Genomic DNA, 25,325 nt, shown 5'->3' with positions numbered 1-25,325 from the left:
GGTTGCTCTTCTGGTTTCACATCCAGGAGGTGACAGTGGCAGGAGGGTACCTAACCAGTCCCCAGCACAGGCTGTGTGTGCCCCGTGCTTCTAAGAAGGCACTGCCGGCCTCGGAAGGGCTCCAGTGATGGGAAAGTGTGCTTCTCTCGTTTCCTTAAAACAGAGTGGCCTTATGGAGAGATTTCACATGCCTGTATTCGTGTTTTATTTTCTTTCGTGTCTGGTTTAGGTATCGACATCCTGAAGCTTGTAGCAGCCCAAGTAGGAAGCCAGTGGAAGGATATCTATCAGTTTCTGTGTAATGCCAGCGAGAGGGAGGTGGCAGCTTTCTCCAACGGGTACACGGCGGACCACGAGCGGGCGTACGCAGCGCTGCAGCACTGGACCATCCGGGGTCCCGAGGCCAGCCTGGCCCAGTTAATAAGCGCTCTGCGCCAGCACCGGCGCAACGATGTCGTGGAGAAGATCCGGGGCCTGATGGAAGATACCACCCAGGTAATGCAGCCCGCTTGTCTGTCTTTTTTTTTTCTTTTTTGGTCTTTTTGCGTTTTGTCGGGCTGCTCCCGCAGCATATGGGGGTTCCCAAGCTTTTGGGGTCGAATTGGAGCTGTAGCCACCGGCCTACGTCAGAGCCACAGCAACGCGGGATCCGAGCTGCCTCTGCAACATAACCACAGATCACCGGCAACGCAGGATCCTTAACCCACTGAGCGAGGCCAGGGATCGAACCTGCAACCTCATGGTTCCTAGTCGGATTCGTTAACCACTGCACCTCGACGACAGGAACTCCTGGCTCGTCTGTCTTTGCCACTAACCTTAGGTCCCTGCGCCGTCCGATTTTACCAAGTATGTGTGATAAGGGAAAATAACTAATAGTAGGTGTTTAGGTTTACACACACGCGCACACACACACACACCCTCTTCCAGGCCAGTGCTTCTCAGTGGTTTTCATTAATTATCTAGAGAACTTTTAAAAATTCTGATATTTGGACCCTGCCGTAGACCAGTCAAATTAGCATCTCTAGGAGGACTTAGGAATCAGTATTTTCAGGCATCAATATTTTTAAAAGCTTTCCAAGTGATTTTAATGCGCAGAGTTGAGAATCATTGCCTTTGGGGTGGATCCTAGGGTCAGACTGAGCCGCTCCATCTCTTCCTCGTTACCCAATTTACAGTCTCATTTTGCATAACACACTCTGAACAAAAGCAAGAAGGAAGACCTTTTTTTTTTTTTTTTTTTTTTTTCTTCTATTCACTTCCCTGTCCAGAGGATGTTTTCTGTGATGGGGTTCAGGCTCCCTCTTACCTCCTGACCAGGCAGGTGGTGCTGGCAGCAGTTAGCGACAGAACTGACGTTTCTCCTTGGGCTGGTCAGGGAGACACTGAGGGGGCCCAGGAGTGTGATTCATTTATAGTCATTGGTCCATGAATCCTGGCTTTGGAGTCACACGGCACTGGATTTGAATTCTGGCTGCGTGACCCAGGGTAGGTTACTTCAGCGATCTCTGCCTCTGTCATCTCCCTTGTAAGCCACATTTCTAGGGTTAATTAAGGGAGGAGAAGGTGTATGAAATGCCTGATGCATTAAAGATATCCTACAATTCATGGGTTATGATGTCCCTCGTTTTACTTAGCCTTCCTTAATCATAGTGTGGTTCCCTGAAAGGCCCTGGGTTAAGTACACGTTTGGCTGTTGAATCGTATTTCTCACAGATTTTGATGAACGTTTCGCAGTATATTCTCAAAGTAAAAAACACTGCAGCCGCGACTTCATAAAATCCACTTTAAAATTTCAAAGGCCATTCTGCCTGAGGTTTTTTTCCAGTGATCTCAACTCATTACCTAAAAGAGCTGGAGGGATACATGCCCCCCCACTCCCCACCCCCGCCATCCGCTCTAATCTACTATCATTTCTGCACTGAATTTTGTATGTCAAGAGACTTCATTTTTTATATTTAAGAAATCCAAAAGCCTTTATTGTTTTACAGGAACAGGGTAGTGTGTCTTCATTACTGAAGTAGACATTCATCTGATGGATCTTTTATCTAATGTCTGGATAAAAATGTATTGGTGCTGATTGACTCTGCAGTCAATGGATCTTTAAAGTTTCTGGTGTGTTTTTTAACTTCTTTGAAGTGTGGAATTTCAGAAAAAAAGATTGACTAAGAGAAGCTGGGGTCAACATTCAAAGGCACACATCCGTGCCTTGTGACTTTCTGAGAAATGATCTCAGTTAAGTATGGTTCACAATGAAAAGAAGGCTTTGAGGAGCTGGATTTGGGGAAAGGAAAAGAAGAGGTGTGACCTCCAATTAAGTGAAATGGCTGCAGTTCAGATGAAGGGACTCCAGAAGCAAAATATTATTGTGCTTGCTTGGAGCATCGGCTTTAAGGAAAGAACTGCTAAGGACAAGCAGCAGGGTTTTCTTTTGTTTTTAATTTTTTTAATGATAGTTGATTTACAGTGTCCTGTCAATTTCTGCTGTACAGCAAAATGACCCAGTTATACATTCTTTTTTTTTTCACATTATCCTCCATCATGTTCCTTCACAAGTGATTAGATACAGTTCCTTATGCTATACAGCAGGATTTGAAGCAGCAGATTTGAAGAAGGATTTAGATGCTTGAGAATAAATGTCTCCTTGGATCTAGTATCTGCACTGGATCTCCTTGCTGATGCCTCCAAGAAAGGTCAAATGTAATTGATGCAATGTCAGGATTTGGTTAAATGGAACATTTACTAAGGTGGAAGGATGATTGAGAGGTACTGTTAATGGTTCAAAAGGATCTTCTCATTAGAAAAAAACAAATATAAACATAAGAAAATGAAAAAGCATGAATGTTACTGTTACGTTATTAAATCGAGGTGGTAGAATTAGAAGTGACTTTTTAAATTATTTTCTATAATGAAAACAGGACTTGTGTGATTTAAAACCCTTAGAAAGGGTTGGAGGTAGGGCTTTGTTTTACTGTGTTAAATTGAGAGAAGGAACTATTCTCATTTTAATTGAGGAAGAGCAGAGAGTGGTTTCCCTGCCTTCCTGGCAGGGCTGACTGAGCTTTGTAATGTTGGGCAGGTTTGCCTAAAACTTGCTTCATTTTCCGTTTCTGCAGGTCTGTGTTTCTCTGTGTATGCTCAGCCGTCCCTTAGAATTTGGACCTAGTCTTTAAGGTACTTCTTTCTTGGGAGAGATAGTGATGGTGGTATTATCCATACCAGCTGACCTTTGTGTGGTCCTCTGAGGGTTCTTCTGAGTTTCATCAGTGTTGATGGAGCATCTCCTTTATTCCAGGCACTGCCTTAGGTGCTGGAAAAGGTGGACCCAAAGGCGCCATCTCCACGGAGGAGACTGCATGTCAGGGAGAGTGATTATAGCAAAAATCACTGGGCCAATAAATAGGAAAATAAAAACACCTACTCCCCAAGTGCCAAACTTTGTTCCCTTTAGTTTTTTTTTTTTTCCCCTTATCTTAATATACGAAAACAATTCTAGTATCTATTTGTAATTTTCTAAGAAGCAGTGGTATCAAGACATCCTAGAGCTTTCTCCTGGGTGCCACTGTAGCCTGCTTGTTAGGGTGGAGGCTGAGAAGGAAGTATGAAGCTTCTGGTTCTATGTTTTCATTGTGTCCGTCATTGTCTGGCAACGCTGTGGACCCAGCTCTGACTCTAATTTTAATAGCCAACGAGCATGGATTTCTGGCTGCCAGCTCTTATTAATTGCACAGTTGGTTCATAGTTTATCTCTGGGATCTGTCAAGTTGAACAAGAGACTCAGACACAGGGGGCATAATTGAGGCTTAGTCTTTCCATCTTCTGGTGGATTTGTATTCTGGGTGTATTGTGGCACTGCTAACAATTTGAGACTTTGCCCCGGGAGTTAATGGACTCTTAATGTGTAAAAATGACTCTGCGTGTCTGAAAACGGTTCATGTCTTTTCCTATTCATGAGCCTGAGAACACCTGTATTATGTTCATCTCAAAGAATTGATCTGGCGTCCCTGTAGTTGCGTTTGTCAGGAACAGCCAGTCCATGATTAACCATGGTGGTTTATTAGCCATTTTTTAATTAAACACATCCAGAGTCTGACTGCTTCTTTTTTTTAAATACAATAACAAATGAAAAAATGTGTTCAAATTTACTTTTCGGTGTACTGTCCTATTGTCCTCTGAATTTTTTTAAAAAGACAAATTTTTAGAGCAGTTTTTTAGGTTTAAAACAAAATCGAGTTTTCTTGTGGCGCAATGGGTTAGGGATCGGGTGTTGTCACTGCAGAGGCTCCGATCACTGCTGTCCGCTGCTAAGGCGCAGGTTTGATCCCTGGTCCAGGAACTTCCACGTACCTCAGGTGTAGCCGTGTGGGTTGGGTTCATTCTTGGTGTTGTATATTGTCTGGGTTTGGACAAGTGTAGAATGACATATATCCATTATTATAACGTCACACAGGATGTTTTCACTGAGGGATACGCCATTGTCCGGAGGTACCACAGCTTATTTGTTCATCTGCTTGACTCTGTCCTTCTCTATCTGAGACATGAGATGGGTTTTTCAGTAAGCTCTCCCACGTGGAAACGGAACCCAGCCTTCCAGAATCATCTCCATTCTTCTTTTCCAGGGCATGAGCTTTAGGGAGAAGCAGGAAAGCAGTGGGACCATAGTTGAAAGTTACCGGGACTTTGCCAAAACGATTTAAAAAACAGAACAAAACAAAAACCTAATACAGCCTTCCAAATTTTGTTATCTCCCCCCCCATCCTTTTCCTGTGACTTTATTTAAAGAAAATCTTTTGTAAGTAGCATATATTTAAGGTTTTAAAAGTTCGATTCTGTTTTGGTCATTTAATTAGAGAATTTCAGTATGGTTACATTTTTAACATAATTATTCATAATCTGGGTTTAAAGCTGCCATCTTATTATTTGTTTTGTATTTGTCCTATCTGTTCTCTCCCTCCTTTTCTTTTCTTGCTAATGAAGCATTTTTTATTATTCCACTTTTCCTCTTCTAATAAATTGCTAGTTACACATTTTTTGCTTTTTTTTTCATGGATACGCTAGAGATTATAACATGCCTCCTTGAATTATTATTACACATTATTTTATATGGACTTTTTAGTGTTTTTCGGAGGTACAACAGCCTTACAAGACTTTACTCCTATTTATCCTTCCCTTGCATTGTGTTTTTGTTGTCATAAATTTTAACGTTGCACATTTCTTAACTCCCCAAAGGCATAATTATTATGGCTTTACACAGTCAGGATCCACTTTTACCTGCTTACTGATCTCTCTTGTTCCTCATTCCCCTTCTCTGCCTTAGATCCTCTTCCTTTGGCCTTAAGAATACGAAGTGGAGGTTTCCAGCAATAAACCCTGCTTTGCTTTGTCTGAAAAATGCCCACTGACTAATTAAATTGCATTATTTGCCCTTTGTTTCTAAAGGATAGCAGGAAAATGGAACTTAAGCTTGGCAGTTGTTTTTCTTTCAGTACTTTCTTGCCTGGATTCAGGTTTCCCTTGCTCAGGAGCAAAGGCAAGCATGCGATTTTATTTTTAAATCTATATTACATAATAAATTACGTCTGCAATATCATACCAGGCACTTTGGGCAATGCAAAGATGAGGAAGATGGAGTCACTGCTGTCAGGGGAGCTTACCGTTGCAGGGAAGAGACGTATGTATGTTTAATCTAAGGAAGCACTCGGGGCGGGGGGCGGTGGGGGGGGGACGGATTGCTGGCTCTACATCGTATCAGCATTAAGGCTCTGAATTGGGGTGTCAGGGCGGAGAGAGGTGTTCAGGCAACATTTCCCATTGGGGACAGGCAATTACTTGGCCTCTTTGCCTCAGCTTTTTCCTAAGAAAATGGCAACACCATCATTGCCTGTCCTCTGAGCTGCTGTGAAATTAGAGGACTATGACCCACAGAAAGCTCTTGGTGGAATATCAATTCAGCCTTTGCAATTATTTCCAGGCTCTAGAGGCAAGATAGGTAGAAGACTGTTCCTGACTGGGTCCAGCTTACATAATAAACAGATCCTTTTTTAAATTTTTAAAAAAAAATTTTGGTCTTTTTTAGGGCTGCACCCATGGCATGTAGAGAGGTTCCCAGCTATTGGCATTATGCCAATAGCTGGGAACCTAGGGGTCCAATTGGAGCCCCTAGCCACCAGCCTACACCACAGCCACATCAACAGGGAATCCGAGTCGTGTCTGCAACCTAACCACAGCTCGTGGCAATGCCGGATCCTTAACCTACTGAGCGAGGCCAGGGATCCAACACGTGTGTCCTCATGGATGCTAGTTGAGTTCGTTAACTGCTAAGCCACAGTGGGAACTCTAATAAATAGATCTTTTAAATCTGGCCCATTAAGGGTTACTTAGCCACTGGTTGGGAGAGATGACGGCCAGTTCTAAGGCTGCTTAACTTGAGCTCAAGGGTTGCCATCTGCCTTCAGTGCCCAAGAACTGGACATTCCAGCTAACTGTAAATATTTATTCCTTACTGCCTGAGTGAGCGTTCCTAGGCTGAGATGTTTTCTCTACTGAAGAAACAGAGGTGACAGTAGGTATGGAGACAGGGTGCCATCAGAAAACGGCAGCACAATTGAGCATGAGCAACTGAATTTCTAGGTTTCCTTTCATGCTTTTTTTTTTTTTTTTTTTTTTCTTCTTCTCCTTTTCAAGACATTGTATATTCAGGTAGGCTTACCCAGTGCAATTCATTTCTTTTTTGTTCCCCTCTCACCTTGGACTTTTTTTTTTCTTAAGCTATAGGAAAACCTTGGACAAATGATTTCTCTGACTCAGATTTTTCTACTTAAAATGGGAATACATATGGTTTTCAGAATTAAATCAGATCATGTCTTGTTAAATTGTGGGAGGTAAAGAAGTGAGGTATGAGGCATTCCCTGGTGGCTCATCCAGTTAAGGACCCTGTGTTGTCATTGCTATGGTATGTGTTCAGTCCCCAGCCTGGGAACTTCTGCATGCTATAGGCACCACCAAAAAAAAAAAAAAAAAAAAGGTGAGGTACAAAAGTGAGGCTTATGGGGCTAGGTTTGGAAGAAGGGGGATTTGAATTTTTCCAGCATTCCTTTGTAGTTTCATTTTGAGAAAGGGAGGAAAAGAGCATTTTATGCACATTTTAAGGTAATTATATTAACAACAACCACACACATTTGAAATAATAAAAATGTTACTTTAGCTGCCCGCATTGACGAGAGGTTCACAAGAAGAGCTGATGTGGGTTAGGCAAAGGCTTTGGGTATTTCATTCTTCCCACTAAAACTACACCTGCTGTAACCACTAGTTCCTTGGAAGCCCGTGTTGTTGTTGTTATCGTCTATGCAGTAGGAGGATTTTTTGGTTAGAGATTCTTTGTCCTTTCTAAAAACCCTGTAGGAGACCCGCATCCCAGGGAGAGAGGTTTATTTTCCCCCTCTTTCTACCCCCCTGTCCCTAACTCTAGAGGACCGGGTGCAGACTGGGTGCTCTTGCTCTGTATCATCAACCAAGAGAATCTTAACAGCGAGGCGAGCACAGGACATTCTGTTTTGGCAAGGACCGGACCACCACTCCCGTGCAGAGGGAACTACAGTTACCAATTCTTTTGCTTTACCAGCTGCACGGTGCAGCTGTCTTTATCTATGGTCTGAAACCAGCTAGTTTCAGAAATTTAATATAGTGAGAGCGAGTTGAGGCACATCCCAGCTGTACCGTCAACTCTTGGCTTTTTGTCTACTCAGATTTGTCTTGATCTTTAATTTGCCAGTTGAGCGTCTCTTAGAAAGCAGGGATTTTGTTTGTTTATTTGCAGTTCTTCTTTTTTTAATTGAGGTATAATTGACTTACCACAGTATGTTAGTTTTAGGCCTACGACATAATGATATCATGTTTGTAGGCACTGCAGAATGATCACTGCAGTTAGCATCCATCACCATACCTAGCTACAGAATTTTTAGAAAACAGGTATGACTGTTTCCTAAAACAGTCATAGGTCTTACTGTCCTAAGGCCTTAAGATATTAAACTCGTATCCAGCTCCTGCCTTCTGCTGTGTGACCACTGCCCAGAGGGTCATTTCAGGTCAAGTTACTTAATTTGTGGGGAGTGCCTACAGGCTCTGGGGAACTTGTAGGGTGGTGTGAAGAGGATATTGTAAGGGCATTGCTGACACACAACAGGCCCAGGTACTTTTAGGGATGCTTGTTCTTAAAGGGGTCATTGTATACAAAGAAGCCGTGTCTATAAATAAGCCTTTCGACTTCTAATGACATTTCAGGCCATTCTACCCATTGTTGTATTCTAAGGTTTCATTCAGTTAGCAATCTTTTGTGGAGCGCCAGCTGTGTGCCTGGTACTATGTAAAGAAGAAAGATGTGTGCCTTTCAATAGCTCTGAGAGGCAGATGCATGTGCAAATAATTACAATTCAGTGGGATAAGCGAATGTTATGATAGAAGTATACATCAGGGAATTATAAGCATCAGAAGGCTGGGGTACTCGACCCACCAGAAAATAAGAGAAGATGTACAAATATATGTAACAAATATGTATATATACAGATAAACAAATATATATACAAATATATATGTATACAGATAAATATGTATATATACAGATATACAAATATATATATACAGATATACATAAATAAATATACAGATATACATATAGATATACAGATACACAGATATATATATATATACAGATATATAAATATATACAGATATACAAATATGTATATACAAATAAATACATATATATAGGCATATATAAATATATATATATCCATATATATATTTCCATCTGAAAGTCATTCTTTTTAAAAACCAGACTAGTTTCTTTCAAGATTATATCTTGGTCTTCTTTTCCAAGACTTTCGCATCTGGTTTCTGTCCAGGGCACCCTGCCTGCTCTTTCATTCTAAGGGCTTCTCAGACTTTGGACTCTGCAAAGAACGTCTGTTTTACCTAGAACCTTGTTTTGTTTGGCGCAGTAGCAAGCTTGCCAGAACTGCTCTTTGTTCTGTGATGTGAAAGGTACCCGAAGGAGGTTCGATGGCCCTTTTCACATCAGGTGTTGGAGTTGGAACTTGGAATCTCCAAGAACCGAGAGGAGATAACCATCGTTGGTTAAGATGCGTTACCAGCGATGTGACTTTTGACTTCCTGTATCCGTAGCTAATCTTGCAGGCCCCTGGAGATGAATGTTTGTTCATAGTAGAGTTAATGATTGTTAATGCCCAGTCTTACACTTGACATCTACTAGGAAGGCCCAGTAAATTTTTAGCTACTGTTTTCTGTGTTGGAACTTGAACTCCACACTCTCCTTTTTTTATTCAAGAGCAGGACCATTCCACTTTCTGTAAATGTACATTAAGGAAAAAGGGACCCCCTGTTTGCTGAGTAACTGTGGTGTCCCAAACACTGTCTGCATGCTTTGCATCTGCTTTTATCTCGCAAATTACATGGCCCTGTGGGATATAGGTCAGTATTTGAATTAAGATATATTGGAGTTCCCATCATGGAGCAGTGGAAATGAATCCAACTGGGAACCATGAGGTTGCGGGTTCTATCCCTGGCCTCTCTCAGTGGGTTAAGGATCTGGTGTGGCTATGAGTTGTGGTATAGGTTGCAGACACGGCTCGGATCCCATGTTGCTGAGGCTGTGGTGTAGGCCGGCAGCTGTAGCTCTGATTCAACCCCTAGCCTGGGAACCTCCATATGCCATGGATATGGCCCTCAAAAAGACAAAAGCCAAAAAAAAAAAAAAAAAAAGAATTAAGATATGTTTCTCTGTTTTGTTGAATGACAGGTAAACCATTATTATAGGTACCACTAAGAAAGCAATAGAAACATTGCCAATTATAGTTGTAAGGTACATCCCTATTTCAGAGATGTTAAAATGTGAAAAAAAAGTAGGCACCATAGGAACATGGTGGTTGAGCTTGAAATGTGTAGGTTATAAGGAGAAAAGCCTGGGAAACAGATTCTTGGGATTAATATACCTTCCCTCCTCCTCCTCATCTTCCTCCCTCCCTCCCCCACATGCTTACACCTGCTTTTTTTTTTTTTTTTTTTTCCCCAGTAGCCTTTGAAGATGAAATGGTTTAACACAAGCAATTTATTTAGCAAACATTAATGGAACACTTATTTTGAGCCCTGTACTGGGTACTGGAGATGCTAAATGAAAACACACACACACACACACACCTCCCAAAACATAAAAACCAGGAATCGTCTCTCAAGATGCTTGCAGTTTTATAGGAGGGATGCCTATGTGGGCTAAGCGTTAGAATGTTTTCTGTGAAACTGCCATATGGGGGAATTGAAGCGGGCTCACCACCACCCCCACCTGAGACACAGTGTTTCAACATTCAGAAAAGGCTGAGTCTCTTTAATTAATGACATTTTCTACACCTTTATTGGCTTTCTCAAAAGTGTATTGGAGGGAAATCAGAATCAATATTGTGGAAAGTAGCTTAATTTCTCCATCAAATATCATTTTTTTTTTGAAAGCCAAAACTTATGTTCAGACAAAGCTCAATAGCTTTCAGTTTTAGCCTAGCTTCTCCATCCTACATTCATGAGACTGTCTCTTGATCTGTTATAACCCAAGTGCCAAAAACACATATACTTGCTGATGAAGAATTGCATCACTGTCAGCAGTGGGTTTTATTGTTTTGAAACATTTTAGTCACTTATTCCTCACCGTTTCCTTGGGAGAGAGAGCTGTCACTCCTGATTTCCCCATTAAATTTTTTTTTTTCTTTTTAGGGCTGCACACATGGCATATGGAGGTTTTTTGAACATTCTAAAACCTTTATTTAGCATCAGGTAGATTATTTCATTAGAACCCTTGCAAACTTTAAGGCAGCCATTAAAATAACTTTACTGGCCGCTGCCCAAGGCCCCTTGGAGCAGCAATATCTCAGTCTGGGGTTGGGTGGGAAAATACCGTAAGATTAGTGTACCCCAATTAAAAGGACAAAGCTACTGTACAGCAGCTCTCCATAGGCCTCTTAACTACACAGGTGCCTTGCAAACTTGAAAAGCACAAGACCTGGAGTTCCCGTTGTGGCTCAGTAGAAATGAATCCAACTAGGAACTACGAGGTTGCGGGTCTGATCCCTGGCCTCGCTCAGTGGGTTAAGGATATGGCGTTGGTGTGGCTGTGGTGTAGGCCAGCAGCTGTAGCTCCAAATAGACCCCTAACCTGGGAGCCTCCATGTGCCATGGGTGCAACCCTAAAAAGCAAAAAAAAGCAAAAAAAGAAAAAGAAAAGCGCAAGACCTCCTTTCGTATAGTTTGAGATTTCTGTCTTTTTTTGTAAGGCAAGCTTGTAAGATTCGAGCAACTTTTCTTCATGGTTAGAATTGTCCAAAGGCTTTTTTTTTTAAAAAAAATAGGAAAGGCTTCCTAATAGATCTTCTGAAGTGAGGTTTAGGGAAACCCAAGTCATTTCCAGCAGCACAATCTCCTGTACCGATGGGGCTGGGCTTGTAATACGGCTCAGCGTGAACCCGCTGAGTGTGAACCAGCTCGGCTCTGAACCCAGGGAGCCCCTGACTCACTATCTTCACTTCCCTTTTTGAGAAAGCTGGTCCAGTGAGTCAGCTCAGGGCTGCAGCATTACGGTTGATGTCAGCAGCCCGGACAGCCTGCAGACACAAGCGCCAGCAGCTGGGCGGCCCGCCCTCCTCGCTTCCCTCCGGACCCAGCTGGTTCTTACCAGCTCTGGCAGCTTTGTACCGCAAAGCTTCCTGTGGCTTCTCTCCCTGCACCCAGCTCTCTTAAGGCAAAGATTGTCCACCAGCCAGCCACACCTTGGCTTAAACGCAGAGGGCTTTGTAGCCTTTGGAATTTGATTTTTGAAATTAGCTCGTAGACATGATCGGAGTTAGCAGATGATAGAAATACACCAGACTACAGCAACTGCCCTGATTGGGGCTTGGGAAACCTTTTTTTTTTTTTTTTCCGTCTTTTTGCCATTTCTTGGGCCGCTGCCGCAGCATATGGAGGTTCCCGGGCTAGGGGTCGATTCAGAGCCATAGCCGCCGGCCTATGCCACAGCCACAGCAGTGCGGGATCCGAGCTGCATCTGCAACCTACACCACAGCTCATGGCAACGCCAGATCCTTAACCCACTGAGCGAGGCCAGGAATCAAACCTGCAATTTCATGGTTCCTAGTCGGATTCGTTAACCACTGAGCCACGACGGGAACTCCGGGGCTTGGGAAGCTTAAGAGAGAAACACACCATGGCTGGCTAACCTGGGCTAATGTTTAAATGGAGTCTTAGGTCAGGTTGCAGTTGAAACAAAATCTTCATTAGCCTATGCCTGGACAGATCTAGGGTGGGTGCAGGCTGGCTTTTAAAATAATTCCCCAGTGAGGAGTTCCTGCTGGGGCTGAGCGGGTTAAGAATTTGACTAATATCCATGAGGGTGAGGATTCGATCCCTGGTCTCGCTCAGTGGGTTAAGGATCTGGTGTTGCTGTGGCATAGGTCGCAGCTTGGATCCCATGTTGTTGTGGCTGTGATGTAGGCTGGCAGCTATAGCTCCAATTTGACCCCTAGCCTGGGAACTTCCACATGCCCCAGGTGCAGCCCTTTAAAAAAAAAAAAAGAAGAAGAAAATAATGTCCCAGTGGTTTTGGCAGGTTTCAGTTAAGTTCCTTTGAGCCTCCTGAGGGCACGTGCGTTTGTTGTGCAGTTTCTGTTCTTGGCTCCCAGCTCACCTGGGCAGCACATAGCTGTGTTCCGTCATCTCCGCTACCTCTGCGGTCCAGTTTAGGGGTTTCCAGGGAAGCTGAACAGGGCATCTTAGCATCATACTCCTGTTCCTGCTTCCACCCCATGACCTCTGGTGACTCCAGGGAGATCTAAACACCATAATGCAGCCATGTCCACCTGCTAATGGATGATATAGAATTAAGTGTTAGTGCTCTTCCTTATACAGTAGAAGTACTTCTTTGTCTCTCTTTCCTATGGTCTGGGTTGGGATGGAGAAGAAAGAAGGAAGGTCAACAAAAGACTACAAAATCAGAAGCCAAGGAAAAGTTTGGGGAATTCTTGTTTTAAGATTACTTGGCCCTTAGCCCTTCTTTTTTTTAATGTGTTTATTTTCCTAACTTAAAAATAAGACTTAGGGAACAAAGAAAAGTTAAAGTGCAACAAACACCCATCCCCTACCACTTAGACTCAGCAATGACTCACGTGTTGACATTTTTACTGTCTCTCTATATGTGTATGTAGGTTTCCAGTTCATAGTCCTGTTTCTAAAGCTTCCCTCCAAATCTCTTACAACAGCTAACCCTTCGTTTTTGGTTTAGGAATCAGCATCTCCTCCATTTCCTTTGCGTTTTTTTTCTCTCCACTGGCAAAAAAATTTTGCTGAGTAAATTTGGATTGTATTTTTCTCGAGACCCCTTACCCTAGGTTGGATTGGATAAGAATTCATACTCAGAAGAATTGTTCAAGTCTTTGTCTCCTGTTATCAGGAACTTTAAAGAAACCTACCTATCCCCCCCACCCCGCCGGCCTTTGTTTTTTTTTGGGGGGGCTGTGTATTCTATTTTGTTAAGGGAGAAATCATCATTTGCAGGTTTTCTTTAGTATCTGAACTTGGAAATTGAGTAGATAAACGTTTTGAGATAGAGCCAGCAACCCTGACTATCTGAACCCTCATTTAAATCTGAAGTCCTGGAACCATGTAGGGATAACAGATCGTTCCCAATTATCTGTTCTCTAAATGTAGGTACTACATACACCCAGATGTCAAGAGATATTTACATGGGAATTCCCAATGTGGCTCATCAGGTTACGAACCTGACTAGTATTCATGAGGATGCAGGTTTGATCCCTGGTCTCTCAGTGGGTTGAGGACCCAGTGTTGCTGTGAGCTGTGGTCGCAGATGTGGCTCAGATCTGGTGTTGCTGTGGCTGTGGTGTAGGCCAGCAGCTGCAGCTCTGCTTCCCAGACCTCTAGCCTGGGAACTTCATATACTGCAGGTGCAGCCCTTTTTAGGAAAAAAGAGAGAGATTTCTATGGCAAAGAGGCAAGTGCTCTTTATCAGAGCCCAGTCTTATGTAACTGCATGCGCCTATTGGAGGCCATGAAATCTAATTTGATCTTGATTACTTGGGCAACTGGGAGAGCGGGAGAAACAAGCTTGAGATAATATCATCGTCCTTAAATAGTTGCAGTTATGTCTTTATTTGTGACTGTAATTCCTTTGACATAAACCTTTAGTGGAAATTGAATTTGGTTTTTTTTGTTTGTTTTTTTAATAGTCACTGATCTGCTGGGATCTGACATTTTTTCTTTTTTTTTTTTAAGCAAGGAAACATTTATTAGGATAGAACGCTTGTAAGAAATGCAAGCAGGCAGGCACAGAAGCTCTGCCCGTATTTTCTAATAGAAACCAAAGTTACTGGCTATAGCTGGAGTATCTGGTATTTACATAATCACTCACCTTTGGCTCAGGACAGTCATCCAGCTGGAGGGCAAGGTCTGCCATTGAGTTTCAGGTTCTTGCAGACCCTTTGCCCTGGCTGAGGGGCCAAGGCCACCCCTTGTGGCCATGTGATGTCTTGTATTGAGTTTCCAGGGTTTGTCAGTTTCTCTAAATACAGTGAGCCCAGACAGGAAAGTGACATAGCTCAGCAAAGAAGATTACTCGGAAACTAGACCAGACCTGATCTTAAATCCTGGCTTCTGTGATCTTGGGCTGGTTACTTGAACCTCTTAGAGCCTCAGTTTTCCCATCTATAAAACGGGGCTCAGAAGAGCTACCTTAACATCAAAAGGATTCCGTATATTTCATGCCAAATCATTTAGCACAGTACTGGTGGTGGCTTATTTCTTAAAGTCTCTCTTTGTTTTACTGGGTCTGAGTAATCAGCTGGTTCACTCAGATGGAATAGCAATTAGTGTCCATTGAATTTAGCAAACGGGATTTTGAAAACCATCATTAAAGTGATAGAAATGTTCACAAATGTAGCATAAGAATCCTTCCTTCTTTCTAAGTGTTGGACGAGGTCCGGAGGGAAAGTTCAGTTGAAAGGGCGACTTTTTTTTTTTGAGTGTAAGGAGCTTTTTTCTTGAGTCTATCAGGCATATCTGGCTGCAGAGGGGGCAGAAAAGGGTCTCGTGGAATCCGACAGTGAGATGCCAAGAGCCAAGGGATTAAGTTGAACCATTTTAGCAGATTGGTGAGGGGCATCCAGTCTGGGTAATTAAGGCTTCATTTCAGAGGATCACTGATGCATCAAAGTTGTTAATTAGTTTTATGAAAACAGATTGTACAACCCCAGGGAGATTGTAATTGGGTAGTAATTGAAAATAACTCAGTGGTAAACCTTAGTTGAGGAACCAGTTGGGAATAACTTGGAAGGAGAAAAGGAGTTGGGGTCTGCAGGTGGGGAAGAGGGGAGAATGAATGGGCCATGGTGAAGATAAACAAGAAACAATTTGAACAGAGAAAGACCTAGAGTAGCCTTTTTCTTTTAGAAATGAGGAAACAGATCTGAAAAGGGGTGTGGTTTTTTCCTAAGACCACACACCCAGCTAGCTGTAGATTTCCTTTCTTCCCTTGCCATGGTGTTCCAGGATTGTCATGACTTTGATTTTTAGGAATCAACTGTGAAGATCATGAAACAGGCTGAAAAGAAGGCTTCTGGGGCCAGAACCCTCCACTCCTCCCTGTTGGCAGAGTATCTTCAGGAACACTTCTCCCTAGGAGAGAAAAAAAGGAGCCCCAACTCTTGTTTCATTTACATACCACCCTGGCCATGACTTTGGCTTCACCATCCATGGCTTCACCCTTCCCAAGATTGGAGGAACCCTTCAGCCTGCCACTACGTGTCATCTTAGGAAAGGCCAGGCACCAGGGAAATGTTTTTGGTTTTGCTATTAAAAGAGGAGAGTGCCTTCCGAGCTTCAGTTTCTGGTTGTGATTTGATCGCATACCCACTGTGGGCACGTGGAGTTGAGTTGCTGGTTGAGGCGTGGAGAGTTGCAGGGACACGAGTGGTTCATTCCAGGCCTTCCCAGGGCAAGTTAACTCACTGTTCTCACCACCACTGCTCTAACCTCTGCAGCCCAAGAAGCATTCAGCCCACAGATTTCAGTCGATACCTGTTGACCTAATCTGTTCAGATGGTTCCTTGTGCTCAGTGGTACTGGCAATCAGAAAGGCAAGTAGGCAGGTCCCCAGTGGGGCTTAAGGCGTGGCTCTTGTGGCTCGAATGTGGAGTGAGGTGAACCATTTATCTCTCTTCCCTTGTCAGTTTGGACTAATAGAATATCTGGAAGGACCAAGTGGATTTGCATCGAAACTAATCAGGAGGGGCGGGAATGGACAGGGAATCTGGGGTTAATAGATGCAAACTATTGCCTTTGGAGTGGATAAGCAATGAGCTCCTGCTGTATAGCACTGGGAACTATATTTAGTCACTTTTGATGGAGCACGGTGGAGGATAAGGTGAGAAAAAGAATGTACATGTGTATGTGTGACTGGGTCACTTTGCTGTGCAGTAGAAAATTGACAGAACACTGTAAAGCAGCTATAATGGAAAAAATAAAAATCATTAAAAATTTTTTTAAAAAAAGAAATTAATTAGGGGGACATTTGGGGCTCATTTGGCCAAAATAAGTTGCATCCTTTGAGGTTCACACAACAGACCTTTGTGGATTTGGGTTATTTGGGGAGCTCACCCCTCGTTATCCCTGCCCACTCCCCCTTTTTGGTCTGTCTTACTGTTTCTACCTTATTTCTCAAGTGAGTCTTCTAAGTTAGCATGATGACCTCCTGGCAACAGAGCAAAAAGAACACTGCTTTTCAAGTTTCTCCGAAGGGACTTCAAATATCCACTCCCAAGAAACCAATAAAAGGATAAAGTCAGTAGTTTCCCTTGTGGCTCAGTGGTTAACGAACCTGACCAGCATCCATGAGGATGTGGGTTCGCTCTCTGGACTTGCTCAGTGGATTAAGGATCCTGCATTGCTGTGGCTCTGGTCCACTGATTGGTTGATTGCCTTCATCGGCCAAGTTTTTCCAGAGGCCTTTAAGTCTTAATATTTGCTTCATGGCAGTAAGTTGGGGAAGAGTTTTGGCCTTTTGTTTCTGTGATAGAGAGGAGCTCAGCCAAGGAGATGATCTTCGAACGATCTGTTCCTTGGCTACCAATGTAAATAAGGGCTGCTACAGCCACAGCATTTTCAAAGTTAACGGAGGTGGTGACTGCTTTTTAAAAGAACATTGTTCTTCTAATTATAAAAGTTAATATGTCCCTGTAGAGAATTTGGAATGCCTAAAGAAAAAAAGAAATAAATCCAGCTACCTAGGATCTATTTTGTGATTGTTTTGATAAGTTTATGTTCAGATCTTTTGCAAGAGGATAAAACCATCTGCTATGGACATCTAGCTTTCTTGTTAGAGTATTTGTCTTCTTTTTTAACATCTGAATCTTATTATAAGTTCTGTTTATTTGCTATAAACTCAGTACTGAACTATAAACTCTCTGAGCTCATAAAATAATGTCTTCCGCCTATCCTGAGGTCTCAATTACTTGTCAGAGGAAGCACAGGTAATACAATGCTTGAGCTGCAGTGCCACAAACCAACTTTGATGGATATTGTCAATATTAAGGTAAAGGGAGTTTCTAGGGGCAATTTTTTTCTTTTTTAACCATTTTTTTTTATTGTAGTAGATTTACCATGCTCTGTCAATTTCTGCTATACTGCAAAGTGACCCAGTCATACATCTATATATACATATATATGTATATATATATTCTTTCTCTTGTCTCCCATCATATTCTATCACTAGTGATTAAATATAGTTCTCTGTGCTGTACAGCAGGACCCCATTGCTTATCCATTCTAAATGTTACAGTTTGTATCTACTAACCCCAAACTCCCAGTCCATTCTGCGCAAGCGCGCACACACACACACACACCCCTGCGTTTCTTTTTCTTATAGGAAAAAAAATGCAAGTAACTTCAGAGAAGTCTGGAATATGACCAGCTACTATGTATCCTCCTCATAGTGAAGGATCAGCTATACTTAGTAGCAGAATAGATTTTCTAGAAAGATGCTTGTCAGATGGTCTCTGGCTTTTGCTGTGGTTGTTAGCACCACTGTGGAGATATTAAAACCATTCTTAGTGGATTTTCCCATTCATTTGACTCACAATTAGTTATTAGCCAGCATCACCTCCGCATTCTGTGTTGCTAATGTATGTTAGAACTCATGTGCTTCATTTCCACTGATAAGATCCTTTGGCACAAAGCAAGGCGGGGGGATTAAATATTTAAAGTTTTGAACTGAGTTCAGGAAATAGGTGGGTGGACTTCTTAGTCTGTTGGCATGTGATTTGTGGGTGGGAATTTCTTTTTAAAAGCCAGAACAGTGCCCTATATTGACTGACCGTGTCGTCCAGTGTACTATCCCTGAGAACCAGAGTGTAGACAAGTGCTCTTTGTTTAACTGAGTGAATAAAAAAAAGCGTGTTGGCATGAATGGCAGTGTGCATTTTCAGGGAGGAGGGGCATGTGCCAGGGCCTAATGGACTCACATCTTAAAAATATACCCGTAAAACTTGTTTGCGGATCAAAAGAGGCTGATGGGAAGGCATGGTATCCAAGTCTTATCTTGTACCGGAAGCAGAAGCAGGATGTGGGCGGTTTTACGGAGGGAAAACCTATTGGGACTTTCGATGGGCTGTCACCAGAGGTCTTCAGAATCTGCCCTCTGTTGCAAGGATTTCTCAGGCCTTAGAGGTTGAACAAGAGGCAGCTGTATTTTTTGCCTTTTACAGCTAACTGTTCAGCGTCATCTGTTGAAATGAGGGTCAGTGTCTTCTTGATGGAGGAACTTGAAGATGTGTCACTGGTCATGTGGGAGTGGAGTCCGGAGGTTTCTAATGATGGGGGATTAATAGCTCTGGCGAGAGCACACATCACTCCCTGAACCCTGCCCTGCATCATCTGGTCACATGGCTTCCAGATTTCCTTCCACTTCTGAGGAACCAATAACAAGATAAAACCAGTAATTCCTGGCACGGCTCAGTGGTTAACAAACCTGACTAGTATCTGTGAGGATGTAGGTTTGATCCCTGGCCTTGCTCCGTGGGCTAACGATCCGGCATTGCTGTGAGCTGTGGTGTAGGTCACAGATGCGGATTGGATCCTGAGATGCTGTGGCTGTGGTGTAGGCTGGCAGCTGTCACTCCAATTGGAGCCCTAGCCTGGGAACTTCCATATGCCACAGGTATGGCCCTAAAAAGACCAAAAAAAAAAAAAAGCCAAAGCCAGCTGACTCCGAGATGCCACCAGTGCCTGTCAGATTTCTAATGTGGAGTGCCAAGGGACTTGAATTGAGCCCTGGCTTTCTCCCAGCATCTGTGCACCTTCCCGAGCCTTTGTCATTTCACCTGTAAAATGCGGCGATCCCACTTGTCACTTCCTCCCATCTCCACTGCGCACCCTGGGACAGGCCACGATCATACCTCACCTGGCTTCCTAACTGGTCTCCCTGTGGAAATTCTTGCCTCTCTCAAATCCAGCCCCCAAGCACCAGCCAGAGAGGTCACGATCCGCTCACTGTCTCCCTCTGTAACCGTCATGTTTATTTGCCTTCTTGCTGTTTCCCTGAGCATCACTGCCACCCCCACCCACCACCCCTGCCGCACGGCAGAATGCAGGCTTTGTGGTCTCCACTGCATCCTGAAGAGGCCTCCCATTGGCTCCAGCGGGGTGGTCCTCCCTCTCAGCTTCCAGCCCCTTTTGCCTTTGGGGTTTTCCTGTCTCATTATCTTTTTCAAGCTTTTTTTTTTTTTTTGCTTTTTAGGGCCTCGCTCAATGGGTTAAGGATTTGGCATTGCCATGAACTGTGGTATAGGTTGCAGACGCAGCTCAGATTTGGTGTTGGTGTGGCTGTGGCACAGGTTGGCAGCTGCCGTTCCGATTTGACGCCTAGCCTGGGAACTTCCATATGCCACAGGTTCTGCCCTAAAAAGCTAAAAAAAAAAGTTGTCTGAGAATTACATTTCTCCATAAATTTTAAATTAAAATTTATTTATTTAATTAAAGTATAGTTGCTTTATAAGGTCATGTTGGTTTCTGGTGAACAGCACAGTGGTTCAGGGTGTGTGTGTGCATATGTATGTGTATATATGTATACACATGATGTACTTTTTCAGATTCTTTTCCATTATAGTTTGTATAATTTTGGGTTTTGTTTTTTTTTTAAAGTCTTTTTTTTAAAGTCTTTTTTTTTTTAAGTCTTTTTTTTTTGCCATTTCTTGGGCCCCTCTTGCGGCATGTGGAGGTTCCCAGGCTAGGGGTTGAATCGGAGGTGTAGCCGCCGGCCTAGGCCACAGCCACAGCAACGCTGGATCCTTAACCCACTGAGTGAGGCCAGGGATCGAACCCGAAACCTCATGGTTCCTAGTTGGATTCGTTAACCACTGAGCCACGATGGGAACTCCATCTATAATTTTTGAAGTAAATAAAAATTTCTTGTTCTCGTCCACAGCTGGAAACCGACAAACTGGCTCTCCCGATGAGCCCCAGCCCCCTCAGCCCAAGCCCCATCCCCAGCCCCAACACGAAGCTTGAGAATTCCACACTGCTGACGGTGGAGCCCTCCCCGCTGGATAAGAACAAGGGCTTCTTCGTGGATGAGTCCGAGCCCCTCCTGCGCTGTGACTCCACCTCCAGCGGCTCCTCCGCGCTGAGCAGGACCGGCTCCTTTATAACCAAAGGTACAGATGGCTCCCAACATGAATTCACTCTTTTTTTTTTTTACTTTTATTTACTGAAGCATAATTGATTTACAGTGTTTCAGATGTAGAGCAAAGTGATTCAGTTACCCCTCCCACACACACACACACACACGCACACGCACAGACATGTATTTTTTTCAGATTCTTGTCCGCTATAGGTTATTATAAGATATTGCATATAGTTCTCTGTGCAGTAGGTGTTTTTTTTTGGCGGGGGGGGGGGCGGGGATTGTCTTTTTAGGGCCACATCTGCAGCATATGGAATTTCCCAGGCTAGGGGTCAAAGAGGAGCTGCAGCTGCTGGCCTACACCACAGCCACTGCAACACCAGATCCAAGGGGCATCTGCAACATACTCTGCAGCTCATGGCAATGCCAGATCCTTAACCCACTGAGCAAGGCCAGGGATCAAACCTTCATTCTCAGGGATACTAGTCGGGTTCATTACCGCTGAGCTAAACAGGAACTCCCTTTGTTGTTTATCTATGTTATATATAGTAGTGTGTATTTGTGAACCACAAATTCTTTTATTTTCCAAAGAATATTCTTTGTTTTTTGTCTTTTCTAGGGCCGTACCCTCGGCATATGGAGGTTCCCAGGCTAGGGGTCTTTTTGGAGCTGTAGTCGCTGGCCTAGGCCACAGCCACAGCAATGCCAGATCCGAGGCGGGTGTGCGACCTGCACCACAGCTCATGGCAACGCTGGATTCTTAACCCACTGATCGAGGCCAGGGATCAAACCCGCAACCTCATGATTCCTAGTTGGATTCATTAACCACTGAGCCACGATGGGAACTCCCAAAGAATATTCTTTATTGGACTTACCCAAAGCTTTGAATTTCATCAACTAGAATGATTTTTAAGTATTGTTTTCTATAATTTTTTAAAGTTGATCCCCAATTCTTAATTTATCCCTCCTCTGCATTCATTTTTAAACCTCCCCCAAAAGAGTGCCTGGGTTTTTCCCCTCCACGGGTTCCCCATTCCAGGAGGCGTTGGGTCATTTGAATGACCTGCCCTGAACTCTGAGGTGAGACTGGCCTGCGAGAAACCACGTCATTAGCCAGTCGGGACCCACCTAGAAAATCTTGATAGCCCCAACTGTCTGGCCAGGAACCCGTGTCCAGGAGTATCGGTCACCATTTATCCTACGATGCTATCAAGTGTGTGTTTCGGGGAAGGACTGATAACATGTCATCGGGCAGGTTTTTTTTTGGCAAATGATTTACCAGGCTTGCAGAATCCAGGGATTTCAGGTATTGCTTATCTTGAGAGTCTGAAGTATAGGTTTTAGTGACTCAAATTAAAACTCGTTCTGTGAAGCTTGGTGGCAAATAATGTTTTAAACATTATAGATTGGTACCTTTGGTAAATAATTTACCGCTTGCCGTTTTTAATTACAGGGTAGGGAATTAGCATGTACGCTATACTGATGACAGATTTTTGTAGAAATGTCCTAATTTGAGTAGTACCAGTGATATTTTCCTGAAAGGGTTATATTTTATGTTAGGGTTTATATATTTTAAAATAAGTTCTATTTTATGTATTTATATTTTATACTTTATTGATTTTATTTTTACAAACCGATAGACATCTTAGTTTATAATTTATGATGCTACATGCTATATTTTAGAGAAAGCATTTTATGATGGTAACAAAAGTTTTAGCTCCTCACCCTGTTGTAAGGTATGACCCGAGAAGCAATATTTTCTTATTTTTGTGCTCTTGCTCTTTGCAGTTTATTTAGCTTAAAAATATGGCAGTGTAATTAGAAGGTCAGATTAGCAGATTATTGACTTGGAATGATGGAGGGGAAGGCCTGGGTTATCTTTGCTTATTAACACATTACAGATGGGGAAAGTCCTGAAGTTTAGAATCTTAATTTTTTTTTTTTTTTTTTTGTAAACTTCTTTAAGTATTTCAGCATTCTCCTGAGTATTAGAAGAACTTAGAAGTCATTTGAGTCTAGGCAAACATCTTGGGGTTTTTTTGTTTTTGTTTTTAATTAGAGCCTCACCCACGACATGCGGAAGTTCCCAGGCTAGGGGTTGAGTTGGAGCTGCAGCTGCCAGCCTTCGTCACAGCCATGGCAACGCCAGATCCGAGCCACGTCTGCGACTGACACCGCAGCTCACAGCAACGCTGGATCCTTAACCCACTGAGTGAGGCCAGGGATTGAACCCTTGTCCTCATGGATACTAGTCGGGTTCGTTACCATTGAGCCACAACCAAAACTCCTCAGGAAATGTCTTGTTACATCCACAAGCCATTCAAGCAGATCCTTGTCTGATCTCTATTAGGCAAATCTTGTTTGTTATCTTATGTGCAACGTCCGTGAAAGCAGCTGTGCTGTTTCAAATGTGCTGGAGGTTCACTCACTCACCTTGGGAGGGGTGGGGGAGGTGCAGTGGGAGAGGGTTGCTGTCACCTTAGCTCTCCTCTGTCCCCCAACACAGTCCCTTTACAGCTGTCCCCCCCTCCCTTCCCTCTTCCCTGCAGAAAAGAAGGACACAGTGTTGCGACAGGTCCGCTTGGACCCCTGCGACTTGCAGCCTATTTTTGATGACATGCTCCACATCCTGAACCCTGAGGAGCTGCGGGTGATCGAGGAGATTCCTCAGGCTGAGGACAAGCTGGACCGGCTGTTTGAGATTATTGGAGTCAAGAGCCAGGAAGCCAGCCAGACCCTCCTGGACTCTGTTTATAGCCATCTCCCCGACCTGTTGTAGAACACGAGGCTACTACACTCTGGAGATGACTCCATTTAGTGGCAGGGTGGCATTTTTTTGTTTTGTTTTGTTTTGTTTTTAAATTTTGGTTTGGGGTATGTGTGTGTATATGTGTGTGTGTCTTTAACAGAGTATATGGCCAGTGTTTTGAGTTCTCTCTTTTTTAAAACCCTTCTGGGACGCTCACTTCTAAGCCTTTTCAACTGTTGCAGGATAACCACCACTGAACTTTTTCTTTGGTTTTTAGAGTCCGTGTTTTCTCCGTCTTGCTTTCTCATGCATTCTCAAAATTGTTCTGTGCACGCTAAAGTCACTTCATGTACCACAAACAAATGCGGTGTGGCTCTTCCCTCACGCTGGGTTGTGAGGCTCTCACCTTCTGAACAAGTGTCATGGCCTCTTGTAAGTCGTCTTCCTGTCTCAGCATCCGCATCTGCTTTTATCATTATTATTATTATTACTATTTTATTATTTGTCATTTACGAATTTTCTTAAGGGTTCAAGTAATGGAAGACCCCGTTGAGTTACTGTAATGCAATTAGAGTTTGAGTTATCTTTTTACTATGCCTTGTTGTATAGTTCATCTTCATGGCTGAAACTTGACCACACTGTTGCTGATTGTATGGTTTTTCACCTGAACACCATGTAGAATGCATTGATTCCTTGTGCTCCTCTTATGCTAATCTGCTCTGGGCTGGAGACATGAAATCCTCACAAGCCATCACGACTTGCCATTTGAGTGGCTTGACCACTGGGCCACCAAAGAACTTGAACTTCACCTTTTAGGGATCGAGCTGTTCTGGAACCTATTGCTGCACTTTGGAAAGTCACACTCGAGTTGCCGGTGATAACCGGCATCTGTTCCAAAGGGAATTTGCCCAGCTTTGCTTTAAAAGATGTCTTGTTTTTTATACACATATAGTCAATAGGTCCAGTCTGCCCTCCACGCCTTGGTCTTGGTGGGTTTCCTTCCTTCATTCACTTTAATTAAAAATGGCTGCAGCTGTACGAACTCTTGTCTGATATATTTGCAACAACTCTGCTCCCATTTATAAACGTACTCTCAATGCTCAGTTGCCAGATTCTACTGCAAAGGTGGTGTGGACTCCCTTTGCGTGGGCCGGGTTTGTGGGTCGTGGTGAGAGACTGATGTCAGAATAATGCCTTCAAGTGTACTAATTTATTAATAAATATTAGGTGTTTGTTACTTGAGTAGTTTGTGTCTGTTTAATCCTTGCCTTGCTCGTGTGCTCAAGTTACAGCTCTTTGATTAGTCTCTTGGAAAACTCCGTGTAGTCTAAAACCTTAGCCCTGGAGTTCCCTGGTGGCACAGAGGGTTAAGTGTTATCTCTAGTGTTATCACTGTGACCGCTCAGGTCACTGCTGTGGTATGGGTTTGATCCCTAGCCTTGGAACATGCACGTGCCACAGGTGTGGGGAAAAAAAAACAAAAGCAAAACCCTCAGCCTTTCCAATCTGCAAATCATGCACATTAGCAAAGACCTATGTTTGGAAAAGTACCTGGAAATTTACAGAGAAGGATTTGCAAGTATTGAAGATGACCAGGTTATTTCCTAGTTTTAGGAGGGAGTCAATCTGAGACACCTGTTTTTGGCATTGTCCCTATTTTAAGAATTAAGGGAAGGGGCGTTCCCGTTGTGGTGCAGCTGACTAGTGTCCATGAGGATGTGGGTTCGATCCCTGGCCTCACTCAGTGGGTTGGGGATCTGGCATTGCCATGAACTGTGGTATAGGTCGAAGATGTGGCTGGAATCTTGTGTTGCTGTGGCTGTGGTGGAGACTGGTGGC

The 25,325-nt window shown here is 43.3% G+C and overlaps 1 protein-coding gene across 1 annotated transcript in view; it reads left to right on the top strand.

The window, feature by feature from the left end:
• The window catches only part of TNFRSF21 (TNF receptor superfamily member 21), a 71,303-nt gene extending 46,575 nt beyond the window's left edge, over positions 1-24,728 (top strand). The window contains exons 4-6 of the mRNA XM_003128430.4: positions 230-495; positions 20,540-20,768; positions 23,287-24,728. Coding sequence (XP_003128478.3) covers positions 230-495; positions 20,540-20,768; positions 23,287-23,516 — 725 coding nt within the window. The 3' untranslated portion in view covers positions 23,517-24,728. The remainder of the gene's footprint in view (positions 1-229; positions 496-20,539; positions 20,769-23,286) is intronic.

The sequence above is a fragment of the Sus scrofa genome, chromosome 7 (assembly GCF_000003025.6).
Source record: "Sus scrofa isolate TJ Tabasco breed Duroc chromosome 7, Sscrofa11.1, whole genome shotgun sequence".
NCBI classification, from domain to species: Eukaryota; Metazoa; Chordata; class Mammalia; order Artiodactyla; family Suidae; genus Sus; species Sus scrofa.
The sequence above is the reverse complement of the archived record's forward strand: the minus strand, read 5'-3'. Positions and strand labels throughout refer to the sequence as shown.